Source organism: Sciurus carolinensis, chromosome 13 (assembly GCF_902686445.1).
Source record: "Sciurus carolinensis chromosome 13, mSciCar1.2, whole genome shotgun sequence".
NCBI lineage: Eukaryota > Metazoa > Chordata > Mammalia > Rodentia > Sciuridae > Sciurus > Sciurus carolinensis.
This window is the reverse complement of record NC_062225.1, coordinates 74,147,775-74,172,061: the sequence shown is the minus strand read 5'-3', so window position 1 is coordinate 74,172,061 and position 24,287 is coordinate 74,147,775. Positions and strand designations below refer to the sequence as shown.

At 36.3% G+C, this 24,287-nt stretch overlaps 1 protein-coding gene across 1 annotated transcript in view; it reads left to right on the top strand.

The window, feature by feature from the left end:
• The window catches only part of Rab10 (RAB10, member RAS oncogene family), an 85,845-nt gene extending 61,824 nt beyond the window's left edge, over nucleotides 1–24,021 (top strand). Inside the window, exons 3-6 of the mRNA XM_047521945.1 lie at nucleotides 10,570–10,708; nucleotides 17,330–17,419; nucleotides 18,595–18,696; nucleotides 21,536–24,021. Of these exons, the coding sequence (XP_047377901.1) occupies nucleotides 10,570–10,708; nucleotides 17,330–17,419; nucleotides 18,595–18,696; nucleotides 21,536–21,619 (415 nt within the window). The 3' untranslated portion in view covers nucleotides 21,620–24,021. The remainder of the gene's footprint in view (nucleotides 1–10,569; nucleotides 10,709–17,329; nucleotides 17,420–18,594; nucleotides 18,697–21,535) is intronic.
• Nucleotides 24,022–24,287: the final 266 nt, after the last annotated feature.

Sequence of the window (24,287 nt, the reverse complement as noted above, 5' to 3'; positions counted from 1 at the left end):
TGTTAGAATTTTGTCACTGTTTAATTACTTATTTTATAGTTCTTATAGAAGTAATACTCAACATGTGAAATTTGACATCCTAATTTATAAAGTAAGGAATAACTTAAGTGTGTTCACACACACACACACACACACACACACACACAGAGTTATGGAATATGGCGTCTCTGTCTTGAAGAGCATATTGATATTTCTGTCGGTGCTTAGACTAAAAATAATAGTCATGGTAGCAGCCAGAGTACACAGCTTCGTTGACCCCACTTGTAGGACTTGAACAATTAAGAAAATAAGCTATTTTAATTCCTAGGAACATATCACTCCTTTTATAACATGTCACTGGGGAAGAGAGTATTTCACAATGTTCCCTCAGTTGTGTATCATTTTTATGTAAGGAAAATCTACTGCCGTTGACTTATAGTCAGAAACCTGATCTAACTAAGTAGGCTGGGAAGAAAAAAAATGTAATAGCTGAGGAAAACTGAATAGTTTTGAAAACAGGCTTAGAAGTCTGTTTTATGGTGACAAAAAGAAATTGCGAACATGTACAATGTTTACTCTTTAGATACTCAACACCTGCTTTTGCTTACTGGATTGGATTAGACTTAGGCATAAGTGTGTATGCCAACCTAAGAATAATTTGACCATTGAACAAACATCTGTGGCTATTTTTAGCCCTGGGCAAGAAGTTGCCCTTTAGCTAAGAGAGAGGCAAGGACCCTATTCCTTGGTTTGAAATAGATTGTTAATAACCTTAACAGTTTACCGTGGGGACTGGTATAATGAGAATCTAGGCAGGAATCAGGAAAAGGATAATTTTGAGATGAAGGATCCCAGGCCATATTGTGGAGCAGATAAAATCATGCTGAAAAGTACAAATGAAAAGGGGATATGTAAAGCTAAAAATGTTTAACAGAGAGATCATATAAAAAGAGGGAAGGATAATTGGATATAAGAGATTCACGAAGATAAAGGAGACAAAATTTAAAGAAGGGAGGGAATAGTTTGCCATGGATCAAAACAAACTTACTTTTTGAACACAAAGTGGTGATTACCTATCTTTTCAGAGGGGTCATTAATATTTCAACATCTTTTATGTTGGTATTTTATAACTAACCAGCAATATAATATAAAAGCCCCTCTCTAGGTTCCGTTGATAAAACTTTAGCTAAATATAAGCAGCCTCTTTTATAAGAGTTCTTTCTTAGTGGAAATTTTAGTCATAGATTTGACTCTGAAGCGTATATATAATTTGCTTATTGTGTAATGTGAATGCATGGGGAAGAGGAAGCATATAAGAGCCAGAAAGTGTTCGGAGTGGTGTTCATAGTAGAGTGCTGTGAAGGATTTCTCTAAATAGTTATTACTTACAACAAAATTGAAATGTGTCTTGTGCCTCCTACACTACAGCTGTTAGACACTACTGGAAGCCCAGGTCCTGCACATTCTTTATCTGTACATTTCCAGCCTGCATTGCAAGTAGGAGACTTTAAGCCCCTCTAAATGGGGTTTGGTGGTGGTGAGAATTATTGATTGGTTTGTGTTTCTTTTTTACCAGTTCAGAAAGAACTAAGTTATTTCTTCTATATTGAGACTGACCTTTGTTTTATTGTATTATATTTATGTATACCTCAGCCTCCTGAGTCACTGGGATTATAGATATGCACCACAGCACCTGATTTAGACCTTTGTTTTGTTTTGTTTTGTTTTGTGATGAAGCTTTAACCCAGGAACATTTTGCCACTGAGCTACATCCCCCAACCCTTTTAATTTTTTTAAATGTTGAGACAGGGTTTCACTAAGTTGCTTGGGACTTCCCTAAGTTGCTGAGGCTGACCTTGAACTTGCCATCATTCTGTCTCTGCTTCCCGAGTCACTGGAATACAGGCATGTGCCATCAGGCCTTGCTTATACCTTCGTTTTTAATGAAACCATTTATAATTACTCCTGATTTAAGGCACTTTGTAATTGAATACATAAGATTAGTAAGAGATAATAAAACAAGAATGAAATGAGAATAATGGACCTTATAAATATCAACTTATTTTATAGTTTTATTTAGTCTGTAGAATTTATCTGTAAACTTGGCAGCCAATGCCAGAAAACAAGTGGGGAACAAACAATAAGTCTTTTTTTTTTTTTTTAAGTTTTCGATGGACCTTTATTTTATTTATTGATATGCGGTGCTGAGAATTAAACCTAGTGCCTCACATGCTAGACAGCTGCTCTACCACTGAGCTACAACCCCAGCCCAAACAATAAGTTTTTATAAAGCTGTTTGTTGAATGATTATTTTTTAATATTTCATTTTAGTTGTAGGTAGACACAATTTATTTTTATGTGGTGCTGAGGATCAAACTGAGGGCCTCATGCATGCTAGGAGAGTGCTCTTACCACTGAGCCACAACCCCAAACCTGTAATGATTATTAATAAGCAGACAAAATAAAAAAGATAATGGGATAAAAATTGTAGTCTAAGAATATAAATATGCAAATACAAACATAGACATGTAGGTGTGACTGTGTAGTGGCTTGCTCACTTAACCTGATTTAAGAGTAACACCTAGAAGAGTTAATAGCATGCCTTTGAGATGTTTAATTTTTTGAAGTGACATTTTTCTTTGCAGTTTTTTGGATAAGTACTGCATTACATCCTAACTGTGCTTCTGCACACCCACGGCCCCATACCCATTTTCAACATAGCACACAAAATGATTTTTTTTTTTAATAGTACTAATAGTGCTGGATCCAAAACCTAGGGCCCTATACTATTGAGCTACATCCTTGGCCTCCACGGAATGACATTTTAAACACTGATTTAGACATCAGAGCTGGGTCCTGTGGTGCACGCCTATAATCCCAACACCTCAGGAGGCTGAGGCAGGAGGATCCTGAGTTCAAAGCCAGCCTCAGCAATTCAGTGAGGCCCTAACCAACTTAGTAAGACCCTGTCTCTAAATAAAATATTAAAAGGGCTGGGGATGTGGCTCTGTGGTTAAGTGCCCCCGGGTTCAATCCCTTTTACAAAAACAATAACAAAATATTAAGATATTTATTTTAACAAAACCCTCTATAGACTTCCTATCTCACTCAGGGGAAAAGCTGAGTCCTTGCAGAGGCCTATATAATCAGCATTCCCTGCTCCACTTCCACATCTCTCACATATATTAGTCTCTTCTGTTGACCTTCTGAACTTATTTCTTAACTATGTCCCAGGCCCAAAATTTTGCACTTGTTCTTTTTGAAACACTCTTCTCTCATGTATCTTTATGGCATATTTCTTTACTCCCTTTACCTTCTCAGTGAAGCCTTCTCTCACCCTATTTAAAATTGCACTTCCTGCCTCACACTCAACCTTAGCCCTAGTCAGTCAGTTTGTCCATCTATCAATCTTATAGGCCTAATTAATTAACTTTATTTTTCTTGCATTAAAATGCTACATAGTAGCCATAACTGGATCCTGGTTCCTGTATTGGAGATTCTGATGTGGATCTTGACAGGATGGTCAGTGAATTCCTGACAAGGAGACTCTCTGCAATCATAATCTCTTGAGGTGGCGGGGGCGGAGGGGTGGATAAAGAGGGAGAGAAAGACAAAGCATATGTGCACGTGCTGTAGATCTTGGAGATAGAATCAGAGTTGACCTTGGCAAAGTTGACTGTTGGTCCTAGCCACAGCATAGCAGTCTTTGATACCAGCCATCAGCAACAGTTTCTTAGACATGGTCTAAGACAAGGCTACTGCTTCTTTGTACCAGAATTGGCCACCAGAACAGAACTGCAGTGACCAGATACCTTGCAAAAAGACTCTGGAATATTCACTTATCTTAACCTTACTGTGCTTGGATGATGAAGAACTTGGCCAGAAAAATGGCTCTGTGGATGGCAGTGGTTACTTCTTGGAGCACTGAACACCCAGATAGATGTGACTCTTGAAGTCCTTGATGGCGACAAAAACCTTGAACCTGGTCCGCTGGCCAGTGGGGTCTGCTTTTTGACTGGCATAATTTTTAAAACCCCATTCTTGAGGATATCTCCAGAAAAAAAGTGAATGATCTCGGACTCTGTATGGGGAAAAGAGGTAGCTCTCCTCCAAGGACTCGATCTTCATGTCTTTGACCATGTGTCACAGGGTAGTCACTGGGAGCTGCTCCCTGTCCTTGACCTTTCCTCCATGAGCTCTGTGGCCTTGGCTGCAGTCTCAGCTGGTTACTGCTGCTAAAACCTCCAAATTGAGACTCAACCCACCCACTCAGTTGCTCTAGGGCCTTCCACAACAGTGGCAGCATCAACAATTTGGTGTTTACTCAAAGAAAACTTAGTCTCTTTTCTTGGTATATTTTTGTCTAATTGGCATTTATCAGTCACCCTCTGATGTTCATTCCATGTTTTTATAATTTGTTGTCCATTTGCAATAGAATAAACATCATTAAGGCAACAATTTTTCTTTTGTTTATTGCTTTATCTCCATTGTCTAGAATAATGTCTGGCATATAATAGTTGCTCAACAAATACTTGTAGAATGAATCAGTAGGATTTCTTAAAGGACAGACCCATATATTTTGAGATGAAATGAGCATGTGACAGAACTGACATTTTCTTAAGAATATTGAAAATCCAACCAGGTCTTTGATTTAACTAAATGAAAACAATTTTATCTTACCTTTATAACTGAAATAGACTGCAAACAAAGCCAGGGCTTTCCTTGTGAAGCAGCTTTAAGGCACAGATAAGTATTAACTTTAGAGAGGTGTTATTTTTTTCTTGTTTCTTTTTTTGGTACTGGGAATTGAACCCTTTACCACATCCACATCTCTTTTCTTTTTTATTTATTTATTTTCTTTTTGGGGGTGTCAGGCACCAGGTATTGAACTCAGGAACACTTGGCCACTGAGTCACATCCCCAGCCCTATTTTGTATTTTACTTAGAGACAGGATCTCACTGAGTTGCTTAGTGTCTTGCTTTTGCTAACACTGTCTTTGAACTCGCAATCCTTCTGCCTCAGCCTCCTGAGCTGCTGGGATTTCAGGTGTGCACCACCATGCCTGGCTTCATTTTTTATTTTGAGACTGGTTCTTGCTAAGTTGCTTAGCCTGGCCTCAAACTTGAGAGCCTCCTGCCTCAGCCTCCCAGTTCACTGGTATTACAGACTAGAGAGCTCTTAATGTAGTAAAACATCCACAGAGGCAACTGACCTAGAGCATTGTTAGTCTTTAAAATATGGAATTAAATTTTGAGTCTCATATAGTGGCATTTTTGCCTTTTTGCCTATTTTATGGAAAATATTCCTCCTATTATTTATAAATGAAGGGTGCTTAAGTACCTTTAAGACCATACAACTGGGAGGGTGGAATCTAAGTATAAACTTGTGAACTCCAAGTCCATGTTCTGCTTGTATCTTTACATAATGCCTAACACATATAAAATACACAGTAAGTATTTGAGTTGATGAATAAATTGAGAAATGAAATGCATTAAGTACATTTAAAGTATGAACGATGGGGAGGAGCCAATCATGTACAAGCATTGGGAGCAGCTTATGCAGAAAACTCTGGGGGTGTAGCTCAGTGGTAGAGCAAATGCACAACCCTGGGTTCAGTTACCAACACCAAGGGAAAAAATAAAATACAGGCAAAAGTGCAAGCTTATGTATTGAGGGACAAGAGAAAAAATGTAACTCTTGTGGTTGGAGAGAAGGATGCCCATAATAATGGAGACTGAAGAAAGAATAGGTTTATAAACCCCAGAGTAAAGAGTTTAGAAATGATTTTACTTATAAGGTGTTGCCATTAGAAGTTTTTTTTTTTTTTAAACTGGTTATCTTTTTAGTTTGTTTGCTTTGTAATGAATTTATTAAGACATAATTCACATGCACATAGTTTATTCATTTATTATGTATGATTCATTTGTTTTATGGTTTATTTGTAAGGTTATACAACCATTGTAAAAGAAACCATATACCTTTCACACCCAGTTCTCCCAATCTCTTCATACTTTTTGTGTAGATTTTCCTATTCTGGACATCTTTTACATATGGAAACATACAGTGTATGATCTTTGATATAGCATGATTGGCTGCTTTGATATAGCATAATGTTGTCAGGGTTGATCTATATTGTCTTTGTATCAGTACTTAATTTATTTTTTTTTTTTTTTAATTTTGATGATGTGGATCACACATAGGGCCTTGTACATGTTTTTTTTTTTTTTTTTTTTTGTGGCCACATAATATTCTCTTGCATGGGTATATACCACATTTTATTAATTTATCAGTTGACAGATATATGGATTGTTTCTACATTTTGTTACAAATAATGTTGCTGTGAATATTCATGTATATGTTTTTGTATGAACATGTTTTCATTTCTCTTGGTTATACCTAGAACCACAAATTGCTGTATTGTATGGTAGCTCTGTTCAATGTTTTGAGGAAATGCCAGACTTCTGTAATGACTGCATCTTTCTACATTGTCACCAGTAACGTATAAGTATACTACTTTCTGTACTTCTTACTAATGTGTTACTGTTGTTCATAGCCATCTTAGAGGAACTGAAGTAGTATCTTATTGTAGTTTCGATTTGCTTTTGGCTTAAGATTAATGGTGTTGAGCATCTTACATGTTTTTATTGGCCATTCACATATCTTTTTTGGAGAAATGTCTTTTTTCTTTTTCCCCCTTTTCTTTCTTTTTTGATACTGAGGATTGAACCCTAGGCCTTTGAAATTCTAGGCAAGCACTTTACAACTGAGTTCCAACCACAGCCCTTTTTATTGTTGAGATAGTGTCCTCCTAAGTTTCTTAGACTGACCTCAAACTTGTAATCCCCCTCAGTGTTTTGAGTACCTAGGATTACAGGCATGCGCCACTGTGCCTGGCCTCCCCCACTCCCCCTCCCCTTTGTTTTTTCCTGTACCTGGGATTGAACTCAAGGGCACCACTGGGCCACATCCCCTGCCCTTTTTATATTTTATTTAGATTTAGTGTCTCACTGAATTGCTTCAGTCGTCACTAAGTTGCTGAGGCTGGCTTTGAACTTAATGATCCTCCTGTCTCAGCCTTCCGAGCCACTGTGATTACAGGCATGTGCCCCTGTGCCTGGCTATACCTTTAATTTTGTTCCAGGGTCTTGCTAAGTTGTCTAGGCTGGTCTCAAGCTTGTGATCCTCCTCCCTCAGCTTCCTGGATTGCTGGGATTACAGGCATATACCACTATGCCAAGCTTAGATTATGTTTTGAATTGATTTTTTTATGTGGTGTGAGGTAGGGATCTGACTTCACTTTTTGCTTGGGTATGTTCAGTTGTTCCAGCATCATTGTTGAAAAAGTATATTCCTTTCCCCATTTGAAGCTATTGGGGAAAAAAAAAAAAAGATCAAACATGTTTAAAGAAAATTATTCATCTACTGTGTGAGCCTAACATCTCAGAATCTTAGAAGGCCAGCAAAAGATCCTGAAAAGGAGCAGCCAGTGACAGAGAACAAAGAACAAAAATCTGTATCTCGATAGTCATGAGTATAAAGTATTTTGAGAAGAAAAAGAAGTCAACTATGTGGAATCCTGCTTAGTGATAAAGATATATATTAATAAAGGAAGTAACTCTTGGATTTGTCAAGCTGAAGGATATTGAAGACATTTCGAAGAGCAGTCTTGGCATTGGGTATTTATTAATAGCAGTTTGTTTAAAGTTGATTCAGTGGGCCTGGGGATGCAGCTCAGTGCATAGAGCATGTGCTTAGCAAGGGCAAAGCCCTGAGTTCAGTGTTTACCAAAAGGAATTGGCTGAGGAATGAGTGTAGGGAAGAAGCAACTGTAACTCTTAAGAAGGCTCCTGAGAAACTGAAGGTGTAACTGAGTGATAAAACCCTTGCGTAACTTGCAAAAAGTCCCTGAGTTCAATGACCAGTTCTTATTGTATTGTTCATTTTATTGTAAATGTTGACAAGCTCATCTTTAAATTTGGATGGAAAGAGTAGCATAGCTTAAACAATTCTGACAAAGTAAAATGAGTGAAGAAAATCACTCATCTGGCTTTAAAACGTTTTATTTAGCTACAGTAAACCAGTAAACCAAGGTAGTATGATAAAGGGGAAGATATGGCACAGAGGTCATTGTAACAGAGTAAAGAACCCAAAATTAGACTAGAGCATAACCTGTAGATTTTTGGCAAAGGTGTAGAAGCAGTATTATAATACTTTGTACCAATGTTAAATCAAAATATATGATCAATTTAATAAACCATAGACTTTTAGATACAAATGTGAGTAATCTTTGGGAATTAAGACTTGATTCATTTTTAAAAATCAGTAAATTGAGCAACATAATTAAGAACTTCTGCTGTACAAAATACCTGTTCAGAAGAATGAAAAGAATACCTGTTCAGACCTGGAGAAACTATATGCAAACCAGAGACCTGACAAAAGGCTTGTATATGAAAAAACTTTGAAAAGTCACCAGTGAAAGAGAAAGCAAGCAAGCAGCCAGGTATGATGGTGTAATCCCAGCTACTCAGGGTCTGAGACAGGAGGTTGCAAGTTCAAGGCCAGCCTGACCAATCTAACCATACTCTGTCTCAAAATAAAAAAGACTGAAAATGTATCTCAGTGGTGGAGCACTTGCCTATCACATGCAAGGCCCTAGATTTGACTCCTAGCACCACAGATAAAACAAAAAAAAACTCTCTTTCAGAAAGTGGGCAAAAGATAGGAAACAGACATTTTACCATAGGATGTATGAATGACAAGTAATTAAGCACATGAAAAAATGTCCAGCTTCATAAAGAAATAAATAAAATGATGAAGCATCACTGTATGCATGTGCCCTATTAGAACAACTCTGTAACAACTAAATCAAAAACTAATGACAACATCAAATGCTCTTGGATATAGAGAAATACATCTCTCATACATTGCTAGTGAAGTGTAACACAGCAGCTACTCTAAAAAAGTTTAACAATTATACACACTAAACTCGTGTCTAAAAAATAACATTTTAGGCATTTATCTCAGAGAAATGAAAATATGTCCACCCAGAGACCTGTACATGAATGTTCATAGAACTTTATAGCCAAGAACTGGAAACAACACAAGAATCTTTACATTGGGGAATGAGTAAACAAATTGTGGCATATCCACACCACAGAATACTAACCAGCAATTAAATGTGACAGACTCATATTATGTGAACAACTTGTATAGGATCAAAGGTATTATGCTGAAAAAAAAATGATAAATGCCAATTACAGAAGGTAGTGTGCTGTGATTTCTATTTATATAACATTCTGAAAAATGATAAAATTTTACACACGAAAAACTAGTAATTGGCCATAGTTCAGGGACTGTGGGAGTGGTGATGAAAGCAGTTCTCTGTCTTGGCTACAAAAATTTGTATGTGATAAAATGCAGAAAACTATGTATGCACACATATACAAGTAATTGCATAGTAAAAAAAATCAAAGTCTGAATGATCAAGATCTGTAGATTGTATTAATGTCAGTTTCCTGGTTTTGCTATTCTACAGTTTTATAAAATGTTACTATTGGGAAAAGCTGGGTAAGGTACTCAGGACCTCTCTGTACTGTTTTTGTAACTTCCTCTAAGGCTATAATTGTATTTCAAAATAAAAGTTAAAAAATGTTAGGTGGAAGCTGGGCATGGTGGTGTACTCTTGTAATCCCAGCAGCTTCAGAGGCTGAGGCAGGAGGATCACAAGTTTGAGGCCATCCTTAGCAATTTAGCAGAACAGCTCAAAAAAAAAGAACTGGCTCAGTGGTAAAGAGTGGTAATGAGAATGATGATCCACAGAAGAGAAAGAATCTGATGATGCAAATGAGAGGGAATAATTACTGGAGCAAAATATATATTAAACCTTTGGCATGAAGGCATTAAATAATAATGAAATGCTATTTACATATATCTGTCCCTATTTGTAAATTAGGTTATCTTTACAACTTTTTGTAAATGATCCTAAATGTTGTGTTGTTGTCCTTAAATATTCTTAAAATTTCACATGCCTTTGTGTTACATAATACAATTAAATGGTTAAATAAGATGGAATTCCAAGAGTTTTTATGGTGCTTGCTGGGTATATATTAAATAACTTCCAGAGTTTTATTTATCTTTTTCTATGTTTTCCCTTCCAGATTTTCATTCAGTGTGGTTAGCTCATTAACTTCCTTCAACAAAAAGTGTTTATGTATATATATTTATGAAGAACCATAATTGTTTGCCAATTAAGACTTAAATGAGTGGTTGTTCTGTTTTGCTTTGTGGTAGATTGTGGGTTTTCAGGGTCTTTTTTGTTGTTGTTGGTTTGTTTGCTTGTTTTTGTTTTCTGTATTTTGTTTGAGATGGGGTTTCCCCGTGTTGCCCAGGCTGCTCTCTCAGACTTTTGGACTCCAACAATCTTCCTGCTTCAAGGATTCCAGAGTAGCTAAGACTACAAGCACACGCAACTGTGCCTGGATAGATAGTGTTTTAATCTCTACTTTACCAAACTATTCTGCTGTTTTGTCCTTTATCTGTAATGTAGTAATATCAAAATGCTTAATAAAATTATTGACTGTTTATTTCAGGGATACAGCAGGCCAGGAGCGATTTCACACCATCACAACCTCCTACTACAGAGGAGCAATGGGTATCATGCTAGTATATGACATCACCAATGGTAAAAGTTTTGAAAACATCAGCAAATGGCTTAGAAACATAGATGAGGTAAGACCTAGAAATCATGTAAATGCTTCCATCTTAAACTTTTGGCCAGTCTATCTAAAACCCCATTCAAGGCAATTACTAGTTTTTCCAGAAACTAGATGACTATCCTATAAGATGGCCCCAAATGGAAACTACCAATGATTTTTTACAGTACCTGTCTCTAAATGAAAATGTTACCAGTGAGTACCCCCTGTCCCGCCCCATTACCGGGGATTAAACTCAGGGGTACTTTACCACTGAATATATATACCTATAACCCTATCTCCCCTCCCCCCTTTTTTTTAAACATTTTGAGATATGGTCTTGCTAAGTTGCCCATCTGGTGTCAAACCTGCCAGCCTCCAGCCTCAGCTTGCTGAGTAGCTGGGTTTATAAGGCATGTGCCACCATGACTGGCTTCAGTTATTTTTTTCCTTTTTCTTTTTTTCTTTCTTTTTTTTTTTTTTTTTTTTTTTTTTCAGTGGGGGAGGGGTGATGCTGGGGATCAATTCCAGGGCCTTATGCATGCCAGGCAAAGTACTCTGCCACTGAACTACATTCCCAGCCCTACTTATTTTAAAAATTACTTTTAAGTTACAGAAATGTTATATTGCTTCTAGGAATTTTAAAATATACAGAGTACTAATACAGTAAAAAAATCTAACCAAAAAAATGCCATATCACTGCATGTGAAGATACCAGTTTTTAATAAAAGTAAATTTATAAAAGCATGCTGCAACTTAGGTGTCTTCTTTTTGGAATCACTACTGCCTCCGAGCCTTTGAATTTCACCAAGAATAACTAAAAAAAAAAATTTGTTGTTGTTGTTGATGACATGATACCTTTACTTATTTATTTATTTATTTCATATGGTGCTGAGAATCGAACTCAGTCCCTCACATGTGCTAGGCAAGCACTACCACTGAGCCACAACCTCAGCCCAAGAGACTTAACTCTTTAAAACACAATTGTACTGAATTCTCAGTGAACATAACTACCTTGGCTATAGAGATGTTCAGGGAAAGAGGTGCTTTGGACTAAAGGCCTCAGCTTTAGACAACCCCTTAGGAAACTTAGTTTCATGTTTTTTCTCTAATATAGGAAGATATTCGTTAGCTCCAGTTTTTATAACATATGCTTTAATTTTTTTTGACAGGTTCTTCTTAACTATTTGCATATTAAAACAACTTTGAGTTTATGTTTGTGAAACACACCTTGGTTTTTTAAGTGTTTTCATGGTTAATTACTGAATTTAAATATCCTTTTAAGTTACTTGGCACCTCTAATTTATTTAGCAATGGACAGTGTTCTCTGTCCAAACTAGTGATTCTCAATCAGGAGCAGTTTAACCGCTAAGAGAGCACTTGGTGATATGTGGGAATGTTTTTGACTGCCACAACTGGGGCACAAGAAGAATGCTACTTGAATCAAGTAGGTGGAAACCAGGGATGCTGTTCAATGTCCTACAATGGACAGAACAAACCCCTTGAATTATCTGGCTCAGAATATCAGTTGTGCTGAAATTGAGAGACACCCCACCCCCCTATCTAAACTCATCTCTTTGTATTAGTATCTTAGGAAATAAGTTGATTTTTAAGCTAGTTATAGTCTGGATGTGTAATACATATGAATAGACATATTTATGCTCCTGCATAAACATGTCACTGTGGATGTGTCTATGTGGTACATCTACCAATCTGTCCTGTCTTTGTGTGTTTTGCCTGATGATTGTACAGGTTCTGTGCATCTGAATGAAAAATATTAAAGTGCCTGTTGACATAAAAAAGTGTATGAAAAAAAGTTCTGTACATTCTGAATGCTATGGACCCTAGTTTGGCAGTGGAGCCTTTGTTAACTTCATGGTGCTTGATGCATTAGTATTGCTATGTAGGGATAATCTTAGCTGTAAAGGTTTGTGCAGTGCTGTGTTTCTGTTTTTGTTTTTGTTTATGTTGCTGGAGATTGAACCCAGGGCCTTGTGCTTGCAAGGCAAGCACTCTACCAATTGAGTTACATCCCCAACCCGTTCATTGCTGTTTTGAACTTTTCAGTTGTATTCATTATTCAGAGAAGCATATTCCAGCTGTTTCTCAGGTACTTTATTTTCTTAGTCTCACTGTAGATCTTAGAAAGCTTCCTAGACCAGGAGGAACGTGTTATTATTTAATGAACTCAGAAATATATCTTTGTTGGATATGTAATAGTTTTTCACTTCTGTATTTGAAAACAACCTTTTAAAAACAGAGCTAGGGATGATGGTACATGCCTGTATTCCCAGTGACACAGGAGGCTGAGACAGGAGAGTGGCAGGTTCAAGTTCAGCCCCTTAATGAAACCCTGTCTCAAGATAAAAATAAGTACATTAAAAAGGCTTGGGATGTGGCTCAGTGGTAAGGTGCCCCTGGTTTGACCCCCATTATCAACAAAGGTAGTTAAGGAGCCAGGTTTAGGCATAATGCAGTTCTGTTACTAAAATATAATACTTTGAAAAACATTTCTGATAATCACGACATCTAGCTAGGAGTGTAATGAAACCTCACAAAATCATAATATATTATATAAAATTGAGTGCCTTGCTTATACATAGGTCATTAGTCATAGTAAGAAGTACTTGCTCTTTCTGAACACCATTAATGGAACAGAAGTTTTTTAACTTCTTAATGAAATTTTAACAGTAAATACAGTATACCATGAGTCAGTCCAAATTCAATCCCAAATTTCCCGTCTTGGGGGGAAAAGCATATGCATCAATTCTAAAGAGAAAGGAATAGTTTAAAAGCCTTCCAGATCATTGCTGATGTTTTAATGACATCTGATTTGAACCTAATATTAACTTTTTTCCCATGTCCTTTTTTGCTAAGAGGTACCTAACCCCACCAGTTAGCCAAGGCTAAAGAGTGAAAGAGGAACTTGTACAGCAAGTTTGGGCACAGGCTAGTCCATTTTAATTTGTGCTAGGACCAGGGTGTGATCACCATTGTCTGACATTAAATGCTGCTGCTCTAGGACCCACATTGAACAGTTCAGGGTTCCTTAAGGTCATATTTTTTCAGGTTTACTTTCAGTTCTGTTTTTAAGCTTGAGTTATATTTATGTTCTAGAATTGTACCATTTCCTCATTAACCTCAGAATAGTAATGTGTGTGGTTATGGAGGTACATATAGTAGGATGTAAATTGGTGGTCAAATTGTCAAAACTTTTTTTTTTTTTTTTTTTTTAACCAGGTTCAAAATACCTTAACTCTTCTGTTTACATGTAATGGAATTTTATCCTTTTCGTACTTTATTGATCATTTATTGGCTTCCTTCCATTGGCTTGCTTGTGCCTTAACTTATGAGTATCCTTAGTTGAATAGTGGTCTTTAATGCTGTACTTAAACTGTCTTCTGTTTTAGTGGGGGTTCACAAGAGTGTCTCTGGAAACTTAACTGAAGCAATCGGGTATTGATAGATTATTTCAGGGGACCGGACCAATACACACTTCATTACTGGAGCCTTTTAGATCAGTGTTCCTGTAGTTTGTGGGATTTTAGTAGGACACCTTTTAGAATTCACAGACTTAGAAAACAATATACTTCCTTACATAATTTGAAAATTTTGTTGTATTTATTTAGAATTCTTGAAGCCCTTGAAGTACATCCACAGATTCCAAATTAAGAATGTCTCTTAACCATTTTTAGCACATTGCACCTGCTTTGTTGCTAGTTGTTAGTGGACATTTGCCAAGTTGCCTTTGTTTTAGCAATAACATAAATTAGGAGATAAGACCCCAGAATCCCTAGATTGTTTCTTTATAATATTTTGTATAATTAATTTCTTTTCTAACCTTGATACTAAGGGCATCTCATATCCCACTTAAAGAGGTACCCGTCCCTGACCCTGACATTTTTGTCTCCACCTAAACCGTATTATTTTAGGTCACAAACATATTATGTAACTTCCTTGGGTATGCTGTCTTATGTGTAGGAAATGAAGTAACTCGATTGCAGTCATTTGGTGTTCCATGTTTTTTGTTTTAAACACTTTTTTTTTTTTTTTTTTTTAGGTCTGGGAATATAACTCAGGGTTAGAGCAAGGGAGGGCCCTGGCTTCAATACTCAGCACCACAAAACCAACCACACAACCTACTTTTATTGTGGTTGATATATGTAATCATTTTTTTGATAACAAGCTAATTGGCATTAACAGATTTTACTGTTATACAATTACCAACATTCTTCTCCAGAATTTTTTCATCTTTCTAAACTGACCTCTATTAAATTATAACTCATTTCCCCTTTCTCCCAACCTCTAGCATACATCTTTCTTTCTGCCTCAATTATTGTAGGTTCCTCATATAAGTGAAGTTATATAGCATTTATTCTTTTGTGACCAGTTTATTTCATTTACCCTAGTCTTGAAGGCTCATCTCTGACATGTGTCAGAATATTTTTAAAACTAAATAATACTACATTATTTGTATGTATCACATTTTATTTATTCTTTTATCTGTCTTTGGACACTGGGATCATTTCCACTCTTTCACTGTTGTGAATAATGCTACTATGAACATTAGTGTACACATCTCTCCTTTAGTCCCTGCTTTAAATTCTTTTGGTTATATGCCTAGAAGTAGAATTGATAGATCATTTGGTGATTCTCCATTTAACTTTTTGAGGAACTGCCAAACTGTTTCCCACAGTGATTGTTAGCATTTTGTATTCCCCACTGAGAAGGAATATAGATTTTAATTTCACCACATCCCTGTCACCACTTGCTTTCTTATTTTTAAATACTTAATTTCTGATGTTCTTTTTTAATTACCTGTACTAATGAATGTGAAATGGCATCTCAATTTGGTTTTGATTTGCATTTGTTTATCCTTTTTTTTTTTTTTAAGTACTGGGGATTGAACCTAGAGGTGCTTTACCATTGAGCCACATCTCGAGCCCTTTTTATTTTTTATTTTGAGACAGGGTCTTCCTAAGTTGCTCAGGGCCTCGCTAAGTTTCAGAGACTGGCCTTGAACTTGCAATCCTCCTTGCCTCGGCCTCCCAAGTCTCTGGGATTAGGACATGTACCACAGCATCTGGCTGTTTATCTTTTTTGAAGAAATGTCTGTGTAGGTTCTTGGCTTATTGATACTGGGGGATGAACACAGGAGCACTTAATCACTGAGCTACAACTTCAGCTCCTTTTTATACTTTATTTAGAGACAGAATCTCACTGAGTTGCTTAGGGCCTCACTAAGTTGTGGAGGCTGGCTTTGGATTTGTAATCCTCCTGCCTCAGCTTCCCAGAGCTGCTGGGATTGCAGGTGTGCACCACCTTGCCTGACTTTGCTTATTTTTTAATTGAGTTGTTTTTTGTTGTTGAGCTTTTTAGATACTAATCCCTTATCAAATACATGATTTGCAAATATTTTCTCCTCTTTCATGGGTTTTTTTCACTGCCTTTATGGATACTTTGTTTTGCCAAAGTTTTTAATTTTTAAAAAAAGTTTTTTGTTGTTGATGAACCTTTAATTTATTCATTTATTTATATGTGGTGCTAAGAATCAAACCAAGTGCCTCATACATACAAGGTAAGTGCTCTACCACTGAGCCACAACCTCAGCCCAAAGTTTTTAATTTTGATGATATACAGTGTGTGTACTTTTTTCTTTTGCCATTATTTTTAGTGTCATAATTCAGGAATTTATTACCATGTTCTTTTTTCATTGTTGAATTTTGGCACCTTTATTGAGGCTCTCTTAGCCGTATATAAATGGGAGGCTTTATTTATAGACTTTCTGTTCTATTTTATTAGTCTATAGGTTTGCCTTTATGCCAATACCACACTGATTTGATTGACAGTAAGCCTTGAAATTGGGGATTTAGTGTGAATCTTGGGTGTGTGTGTGTGTGTGTGTGTGTGTGTGTGTGTGTTAGTTACTGGGGATCGAGCCCAGTTTTTCACTGACCTCATGCTCTGCCACTGAGCTACATCACCAACCCTACATATTTTAAACTTTTTTTTTTTTTAGGCTTAAAAAAAAAAGGCTTTTAAAATTACTACTGACAGTTATTACAGTTTTAAAAAATTTGTAGTGCATTTTAATTATACAGAATAATGGGTTTCACTGTGGCATATTTATAGTCCTATAATTTATATATATGCTCATATTTTGGGCTATTTGGGGGAAAAAAAGGTCATTGTGATTTTGATGGAGGTAACCTTTTGTTTTTAACTGATTTTTCTGTGTGGGGGCTTCTTGAAATCCAGCAGTGGTAGTTATTTGAGACATGAAAGACTTAATGAAATTTTTAATTAGGACTTTTGCATTATAAAATCTAATACCATGATCCAGCTTGAATTTAGATTATGCGTAACAGATTTCCAGTTTCAGGTCTTTGGCCTGTGTCACCTTCTGGTGAGACTATATCTAGAAAGTAGACAGCCTCTTCTTTGGGGAAATTACATTTGGCATGAATATTTCTTAGGAACTGTATCTCTTTTGCTAGGTAATTTAAGAATTAGTAGAGACTTTCAACAGGTTTTAGGGTAATTTCTTTAAAACTTTCATGCTATGAAAATGACACTAATTGAGAAAAATAAAATGTTTGGAAAATATTAAGTCATGATGCATGGTAGTGTGAAAAAGTAAAATGTCATTCCATTTTAGCATGCCAATGAAGATGTGGAAAGAATGTTACTAGGAAACAAGTGTGATATGGACGATAAAAGAGTTGTACCTAAAGGCAAAGGAGAACAGGTAAGAGTTTTTTTTAATTGAAATTGATATATTGCTCTTTTCTTTTTCTTTTTTTGCAATACTATGGATTGAACCCAGGTGTAATCTGTCACTGAGCTACACTCAGCCATTTATTGTTTGTTTGTTTTGTCTTTTTTGAAACTGGGGATTGAACTCAGGACTTGGCAAATTCGAGGCAAGCACTTTACCACTGAGCTACATCCAAACCCTTTTATTTTGAGACAGGGTCTCCTTAAGTTGCCTAGGCTGTCCTCAAACTTGTGGTCCTCCTGTCTCAGCCTCCTGAGTCATTGGGATTATAGGCAATGCTGACTCTTCTTTGTGAAGATAATTCTGTATTTGATTGTCTTGATTCTGGTGGTGATAAGTGCACTAAGCTAGTTACATAGGAAACACTAGCTTATCTTTTGAGTGAATATTTTTTCATTACATATCCAACATGTTATGGGATAATCAGATTTATGGCTATAGTATTTTTAACTTCATTTAAGCTACAGAAGGAAAAATACAAATCAAGAATTCTTAGTTTTTCATCTTAGGACTTTAAAGAAATCAATTAGTATGATTCCAAAGTTTGACAATCAAAAACCTATATGTGTGTGGGGGTAGGGGAAATAGAAGTTGAAGAGATTAGATAAAGGGGAGTAAAGGGAAAGGAGAGGAGATAGGAATAGGAAAGACAGTGGAATGAATCTGACATAACTTTCCTGTGTACCTATATAAATACAGTACAGGAAATCTCGCCATTGCATACATCCAAAGACTGGGATCCTAATTAGAATAAGATATACTCCATATTTGTATAAATATGTCAAAATAGACTCTTATATAACTAAAAGAACAAATAAAAAATAAAAGCATACAGATAGCAAGCAGCAATTATATAAATCACATAGCATTTCTAAGTTACATTTGCTCCCAGCGTGAAATGTATGATTTAGAATATCTGAAATAAATTCTTGGGGTAAGAAGAGTATTTTAATTACTTCTGTTTTGTTTGGACTTTTTTTTTAAGGAATTTGACTCATTGAAATAATCTGCTTTATACATTCTAGTTCAGAGAATTGTCTACAGAATAAAATTAGTATTCCCTAAGATGTTATATCAGTTGATGTTGTAACCACTTGACAACCCATATGTGATAATTTTATAATGCTATTTTGCTTCTATTTTAGATTGCAAGGGAGCATGGTATTAGATTTTTTGAGACTAGTGCAAAAGCAAATATAAACATTGAAAAGGCGTTCCTCACATTAGCTGAAGATATCCTTCGAAAGGTAAGTTCCTAGTTTTACTTTGCTGAGTGTCTCAATGGAATATTTTTATCTCTTCTAAAATACTGATTTACATACAAAATTTGGGTTGGGTGGTATTTTTTCTTATACCTATTACCAAAGTTTGATCCTGCAAAGGGAAGTAAGGGACTTCTAGCTAGCTAGATTGCTGGAAGCCGTTAGCAATCTGACGCATCTAGTCAGAAGCAACATTTGGTATCTGGGCTCTCATAGTCACTCTCTGGTCCCCAGTTTCATAGTGCCAGGTTTTTTTTGTTGTGTGTATGTGTGTACATGCATGCACGTGTGCTGGGGATCAAACCCAGGGGTTGCTAGGCAAGCACTACCACTGAATGACACCCCCAGTCAAGCCTCTTTTGATTCAGCTTTTTCACCCTGGGACTTGTTTCATTCATTTACACTCTGTCTCTCTTTCTCTCATGTTTCCCTAGTACTAGGGATTGAACCCAAGGGATGCTTTACCACACAGCTACATCCCCAGCCCTTTTTATTTTCTATTTTGAGACAAGGTCTCACTAAGTTGCCCAGACTGACCTCAAACTTGGAACCTCCTGATTCAGCTGGAATTGCAAGCATGGGAGGTCTATCCATCTGGAGTTGTTTCTCTTAATGGAGACTTGGCATTGCCATTGAAAATTCAGGATAAGAAGTACATGTAGAGTGGTACATATCTGTGATCACAACAGCTCAGGAGGCTGAGGCAGGAGGATTGCAAGTTTGAGGCCAGCCTGAGAGTGGTACATATCTGTGATCACAACAACTCAGGAGGCTGAGGCAGGAGGATTGCAAGTTTGAGGCCAGCCTGAGTAATGCAGCAAGACTCTGCCTTAAAACAAAAATTTTATAAAGGACCGGGGATGTAGGTAGTTCAGTGGTGGAGCACCCCTGGGTCCATTTTTTTTGTACCACACAATCTCAAAAATTTTAATATTATTTAATAAGTAGGTAAAGATAAAATCTGTTAGAATTCCTTGAAGGTGAATAATAAATTTGAAAAAATAAAGTAGAAAAATAATAGGTTGGCTAGGGAAAAAAATGTTTTAACTAACTAAAGAGAATAAAAGAAGTAGAAAAATGTTTTTTTCTTAATCAGTGAAAGATACTTGGTATTTCAGAGATTGATGGGTAAGAATAAAAAATTACAGTCCTGGCAAGACAGGCAGCATATGACTGACAGGAGTCATTACACAAGGTACTGAAATACCCTTGTTTCTGGGGCATTTTGATCTTCCTGATTTCTTCCTCTCTATACTATGTAATTTGATCTTTTTGACATTTCTTTGAATAGTATTATATTATCATTATATAATTTGTGTTCCATTGATGAGAGCTTCCTTGTTATCATGTAAAAGTTAAGGCATAGATAGATGCATAAAGATCTCAGGCTAGCTGTGCACAGTGGTATGTATATACCTGTAATCCCAGTGACTTGGGAGGCTGAGGCAGGAGGATTCAAATTTCACAACTTAGTGAGGCCCTAGCAAGACCCTCTCTCAAAATAAAAAGGGTTGGGGATGTGGTTCAGTGGTTAAGCACTGTTGGGTTCATTCCCTGGTAGGGGGGCAGGAATCTAGGGGGGCGGGAATCGGGTAGCTTAACTATTTGAATAGGTAATTCATTTCCGTGGTTTAAACATTTAAAATAGTAAATGGTTCATTGCTGTAATCCCAATAACTCAGGAGGTTTGCAAGTTCAAGACCCATCTTGGCAATTTAGCAAGACTCTTCACAAAATAAAAAATGGCTGAGGGTATAGTTGAATCAGTGAACACCCCTGGGTTCAGTCCCTAGTACTGCACTGTGTGTGGGGGGTAATATTTAGATGTTGGGAAAGTATAGGATGATGCAGAAAAGAAAGAAAATCACCCAGGAGCTTACCACCTATGAATTTTACTGTTAACATTTTGGTATATGTTCTTTGAATTTTTTTCAGAATCTGTTTCCCACCTGAATTATGTAACTTTTCATTTTGCCCCACTACTTTTAGTCATAGCTGAGATTGCCTTTTTAAAACTGATATGATAATACAAACTACCAGCCTAAAAAAGGCAAATAATAAAACAGAAAAGGGCCATTTCATTTCTCTAAAGTTAGACATGACTTAACACTGTTTTATACAGTTTGCTTGATAATTTGGGGGGGGTTTTTGTTTGTTCATTCGTTCGTTTTTTGTTTTTTCCTTTGTACTGGGGATTTGAACTCAGGGGCCCTTAACCACTGAACCACACCCGACCCTTTTTAAGTTTTTATTTTGAGACAGGGTCTCATGAGTTGCTTAGGGCCTAGCTAAATTCCTGAGGCTGGTTTCGAATTCACGTTCCTCCTGCCTCAGCATCTGGAGTCACTGGGATTGCAGGAATGTGCCACCACACCTTTTTTTTTTTTTTTTTTTTTTTTTTTTAAGACAGATTCTAAATTACTAAATGTACTGAGGTCAGGGTTAGGAAATAATAAAATTTATTGAAAAGAGGGCAGTGGGCTGGGTTGTGGCCCAGTGGTAGAGCACTTACCTAGCACATGTGAGGCACTGGGTTTGATCCTAAGCACCACATAAAAATAAATAAATAAAATAAAGGTATTGTGTCCATCTACAGCTAAAAAGAAAAGAGGGCAGAGATGATTTCAGAAACTTTATTAAAGGTTTGCAGGACATGGGCTGAATAAAGACCAAAACCATGGCATCCAAATCTTGACTCTGCATGGGGGAAGAAACCTGTTTCATGTTATTATAATTGCCTTTTGTTACATGAATTGACATTAAATTTTGATTTCTCCCTGGCAGTGTTTTTTCATGGGTTAATTTCCTTGTGTGTTTGTTCCAGACCCCGGTAAAAGAGCCCAACAGTGAAAATGTAGATATCAGCAGTGGAGGAGGTGTGACAGGCTGGAAGAGCAAATGTTGCTGAGCGTTCTCCTGTTCTACCCGTTGCCATCCACCACCCGTTTCTCTTCTTGCTGCAAAATAAACCACTCTGTCCATTTTTAACTCTGTTAAACAGATATTTTTGTTCTCATCATAACTATCCAATCCACCTATTTTATTTGTTCTTTCATCTGTGACTGCTTGCTGACTTTATTATAATTTTCTTCAAACAAAAAAATGTATAGAAAAATCATGTCTGTGACTTCATTTTTAAATGTACTTGCTCAGCTCACCACTGCATTTCAGTTGTATTATAGTCCAGTTCTTATCAACATTAAAACCTATAGCAATCATTTCAACTCTATTCTACAAATTGTATAAGAATAAAAGTTAGAATTAACAATTTTATTTTGTACAACAGTGGAATTTTCTGTCATGGATAATGTGCTTGAGTCCCTATAATCTATAGACATGTGATAGCAAAAGAAACAAAAGCCAGGAAAACACTCATTTTCGCCTTGAATATGTAAATGGGGTTAATTTTGTCCTGTGCCTTATGTGGAAAGGAACTTCTTTGGTTTTTCCTTTTTTGTTTTGGTGGAAGCATGTGCAGGAGACATATCATCCAAACATAAACCATTAAGATGTTTGTGGTTTGCTTGGCTGTAATTTTCACAGTAGTTAATTGAGGACAAAGGGTAATGCAGAAATGATAACTTTGGTTTGCTGAGTCTCATTTTCAGTGGCCTTGTTATTTAAGACTTTTCCTGCCGCCAGTTCTTTTCCTTGGCCACGTTTTTCCTTGCGTCTCATCTTCCTGCATGCTGCTTTATTTGCTTTTCCTCCCCAACCACCTCCTGGTATGAGTTATTTAAAAATGAAAGGGGCAAACTTGTAGGTTTGTCAAGTTTTAACATAAAGCACTGATGTAACTTGCTAAGTAAACTGAAAGATAAATTCTAACTGCCTACTATCAAATATCACTTAATTGCTGTCTTCCTCTCATATACTCTCTCCCCTAAAACCTCTGCCCCAGATTTCTTCATTGGCTATTACTTCTTAATGTACCTCTTCTTCCCTTTGTTCTCTTCCTGTCTGTCCATTGAGTTTATGAAATGGAAGAGTTAATTGCATGCACTAGTGTTTGGAGGGTGTTGTGGTTTGTCTTTCTAATTAGGTGTATATCCTATTCACTTTCCTAGAATAACTCTTAATCTAAATTTGAGTAGTCTCCATTTTGGCAACTCCTCTGGCAGTTTGGTAGCCCAGTAAAGATTGTTTATATATATTAAAAAAAAAAAAAAAGCGGGAAAGAGGAGTGGATTTAATTAACATGTTTGCCAAATGTGTTGAGATTTGGCCTCTGAAGAACACTTTTTCAGTGTTAAGTTGTCTTTACCTTAAGATTTAGAAAAACTTTAGAATATTGTTAATTTTAAGTCCTGTGGTCACATCCCCTTAGAAAACTTCTATTACTATGGATTTAGAAAAAGGACAACAAAAGGCTTCTCATGTAAAGATAAAAATCTCTTATTTCTAACCCTGTCCTTTCTTCACTTCATCTTTCTAATTTTGCTTCATTGCTTATCATTAGGATAGGGTAGATTAAGTTTGCTATGCTGCTAGCATCCTAAGATGATACCTTTGTTGGAATAATTGTGAATAGCATGATTCATTTCGAGCAGAGGCTGAGTTTAGGACAGCAGCTTCCATTGAAAAGTCTTTTTGTGTCGTGACACGCATTTTAATGACCTCTTGGCTCACAAAAACAACATAGGGACTTATCTGCAGTGAAAATCCATGAATTTTTCAGATAGTGCCCTAAAAACAATTTTATATGCCTCACTGGTTGTTGTTCTTAGGTTTTTCCCTCACTTGACTTTATCATTGTTTACTAGTAAGAAGCAGCATTGCCAAATAATCTCTAATTTTCCACTTAAAAAATAATGAAATGATGTTACAGCTTTTTTGAAAAGTTTTAGGTTAAACCTATTGTTGTTAGGTTAATGTATTGCTTCCCTTTACCTGGAATGTGGCAGTAGCTTTTTTACTTTTAACCTTCTTTAATCTTTATTCAATTCAGTGACTTAAGGTTTGAGAGCTAAACACTGGGATTTTTGGGTAACAGACTGACAGTTTATTGTTTGCATAATTATATTTGGCATTGTACATAGAAAGGATATGGCTACCTTTTGTTAAATCTGCACTTTCTAAATATCAAAAAAAGGGAAATGGAGTATAAATCAATTTTTGTATAATCTGTTTGAAACATGAGTTTTATTTGCTTAATATTAGGGCTTTGCCCCTTTTCTGTAAGTCTCTTGGGATCCTATGTAGAAGCTGTTCTCATTAAACACCAAACAGTTAAGTCCATTCTCTGGTACTAGCTACAAATTCGGTTTCATATTCTACTTAACAATTTAAATAAACTGAAATATTTCTAGATGGCCTACTTCTGTTCATATAAAAACAAAACTTGATTTCCAACTGTGTGGTTTGGTTTTCATTTATTTATGGAGGTGGAGATGGAGACTTGCTTCTGAAGCAAGGCAAAATAGCAAACTAAATATTGAGGGGCAAAAGTAGAAGGGAAATAATTTTCTCAGCCTATGGAAAATGGGAAGGCAGTTTAAAGAACTGTCTTTGTGAAGAACTATATTAAAAAATAGAAGGATCTTTAGGGCACTAAAGCAGAATGATCTGATATAAAG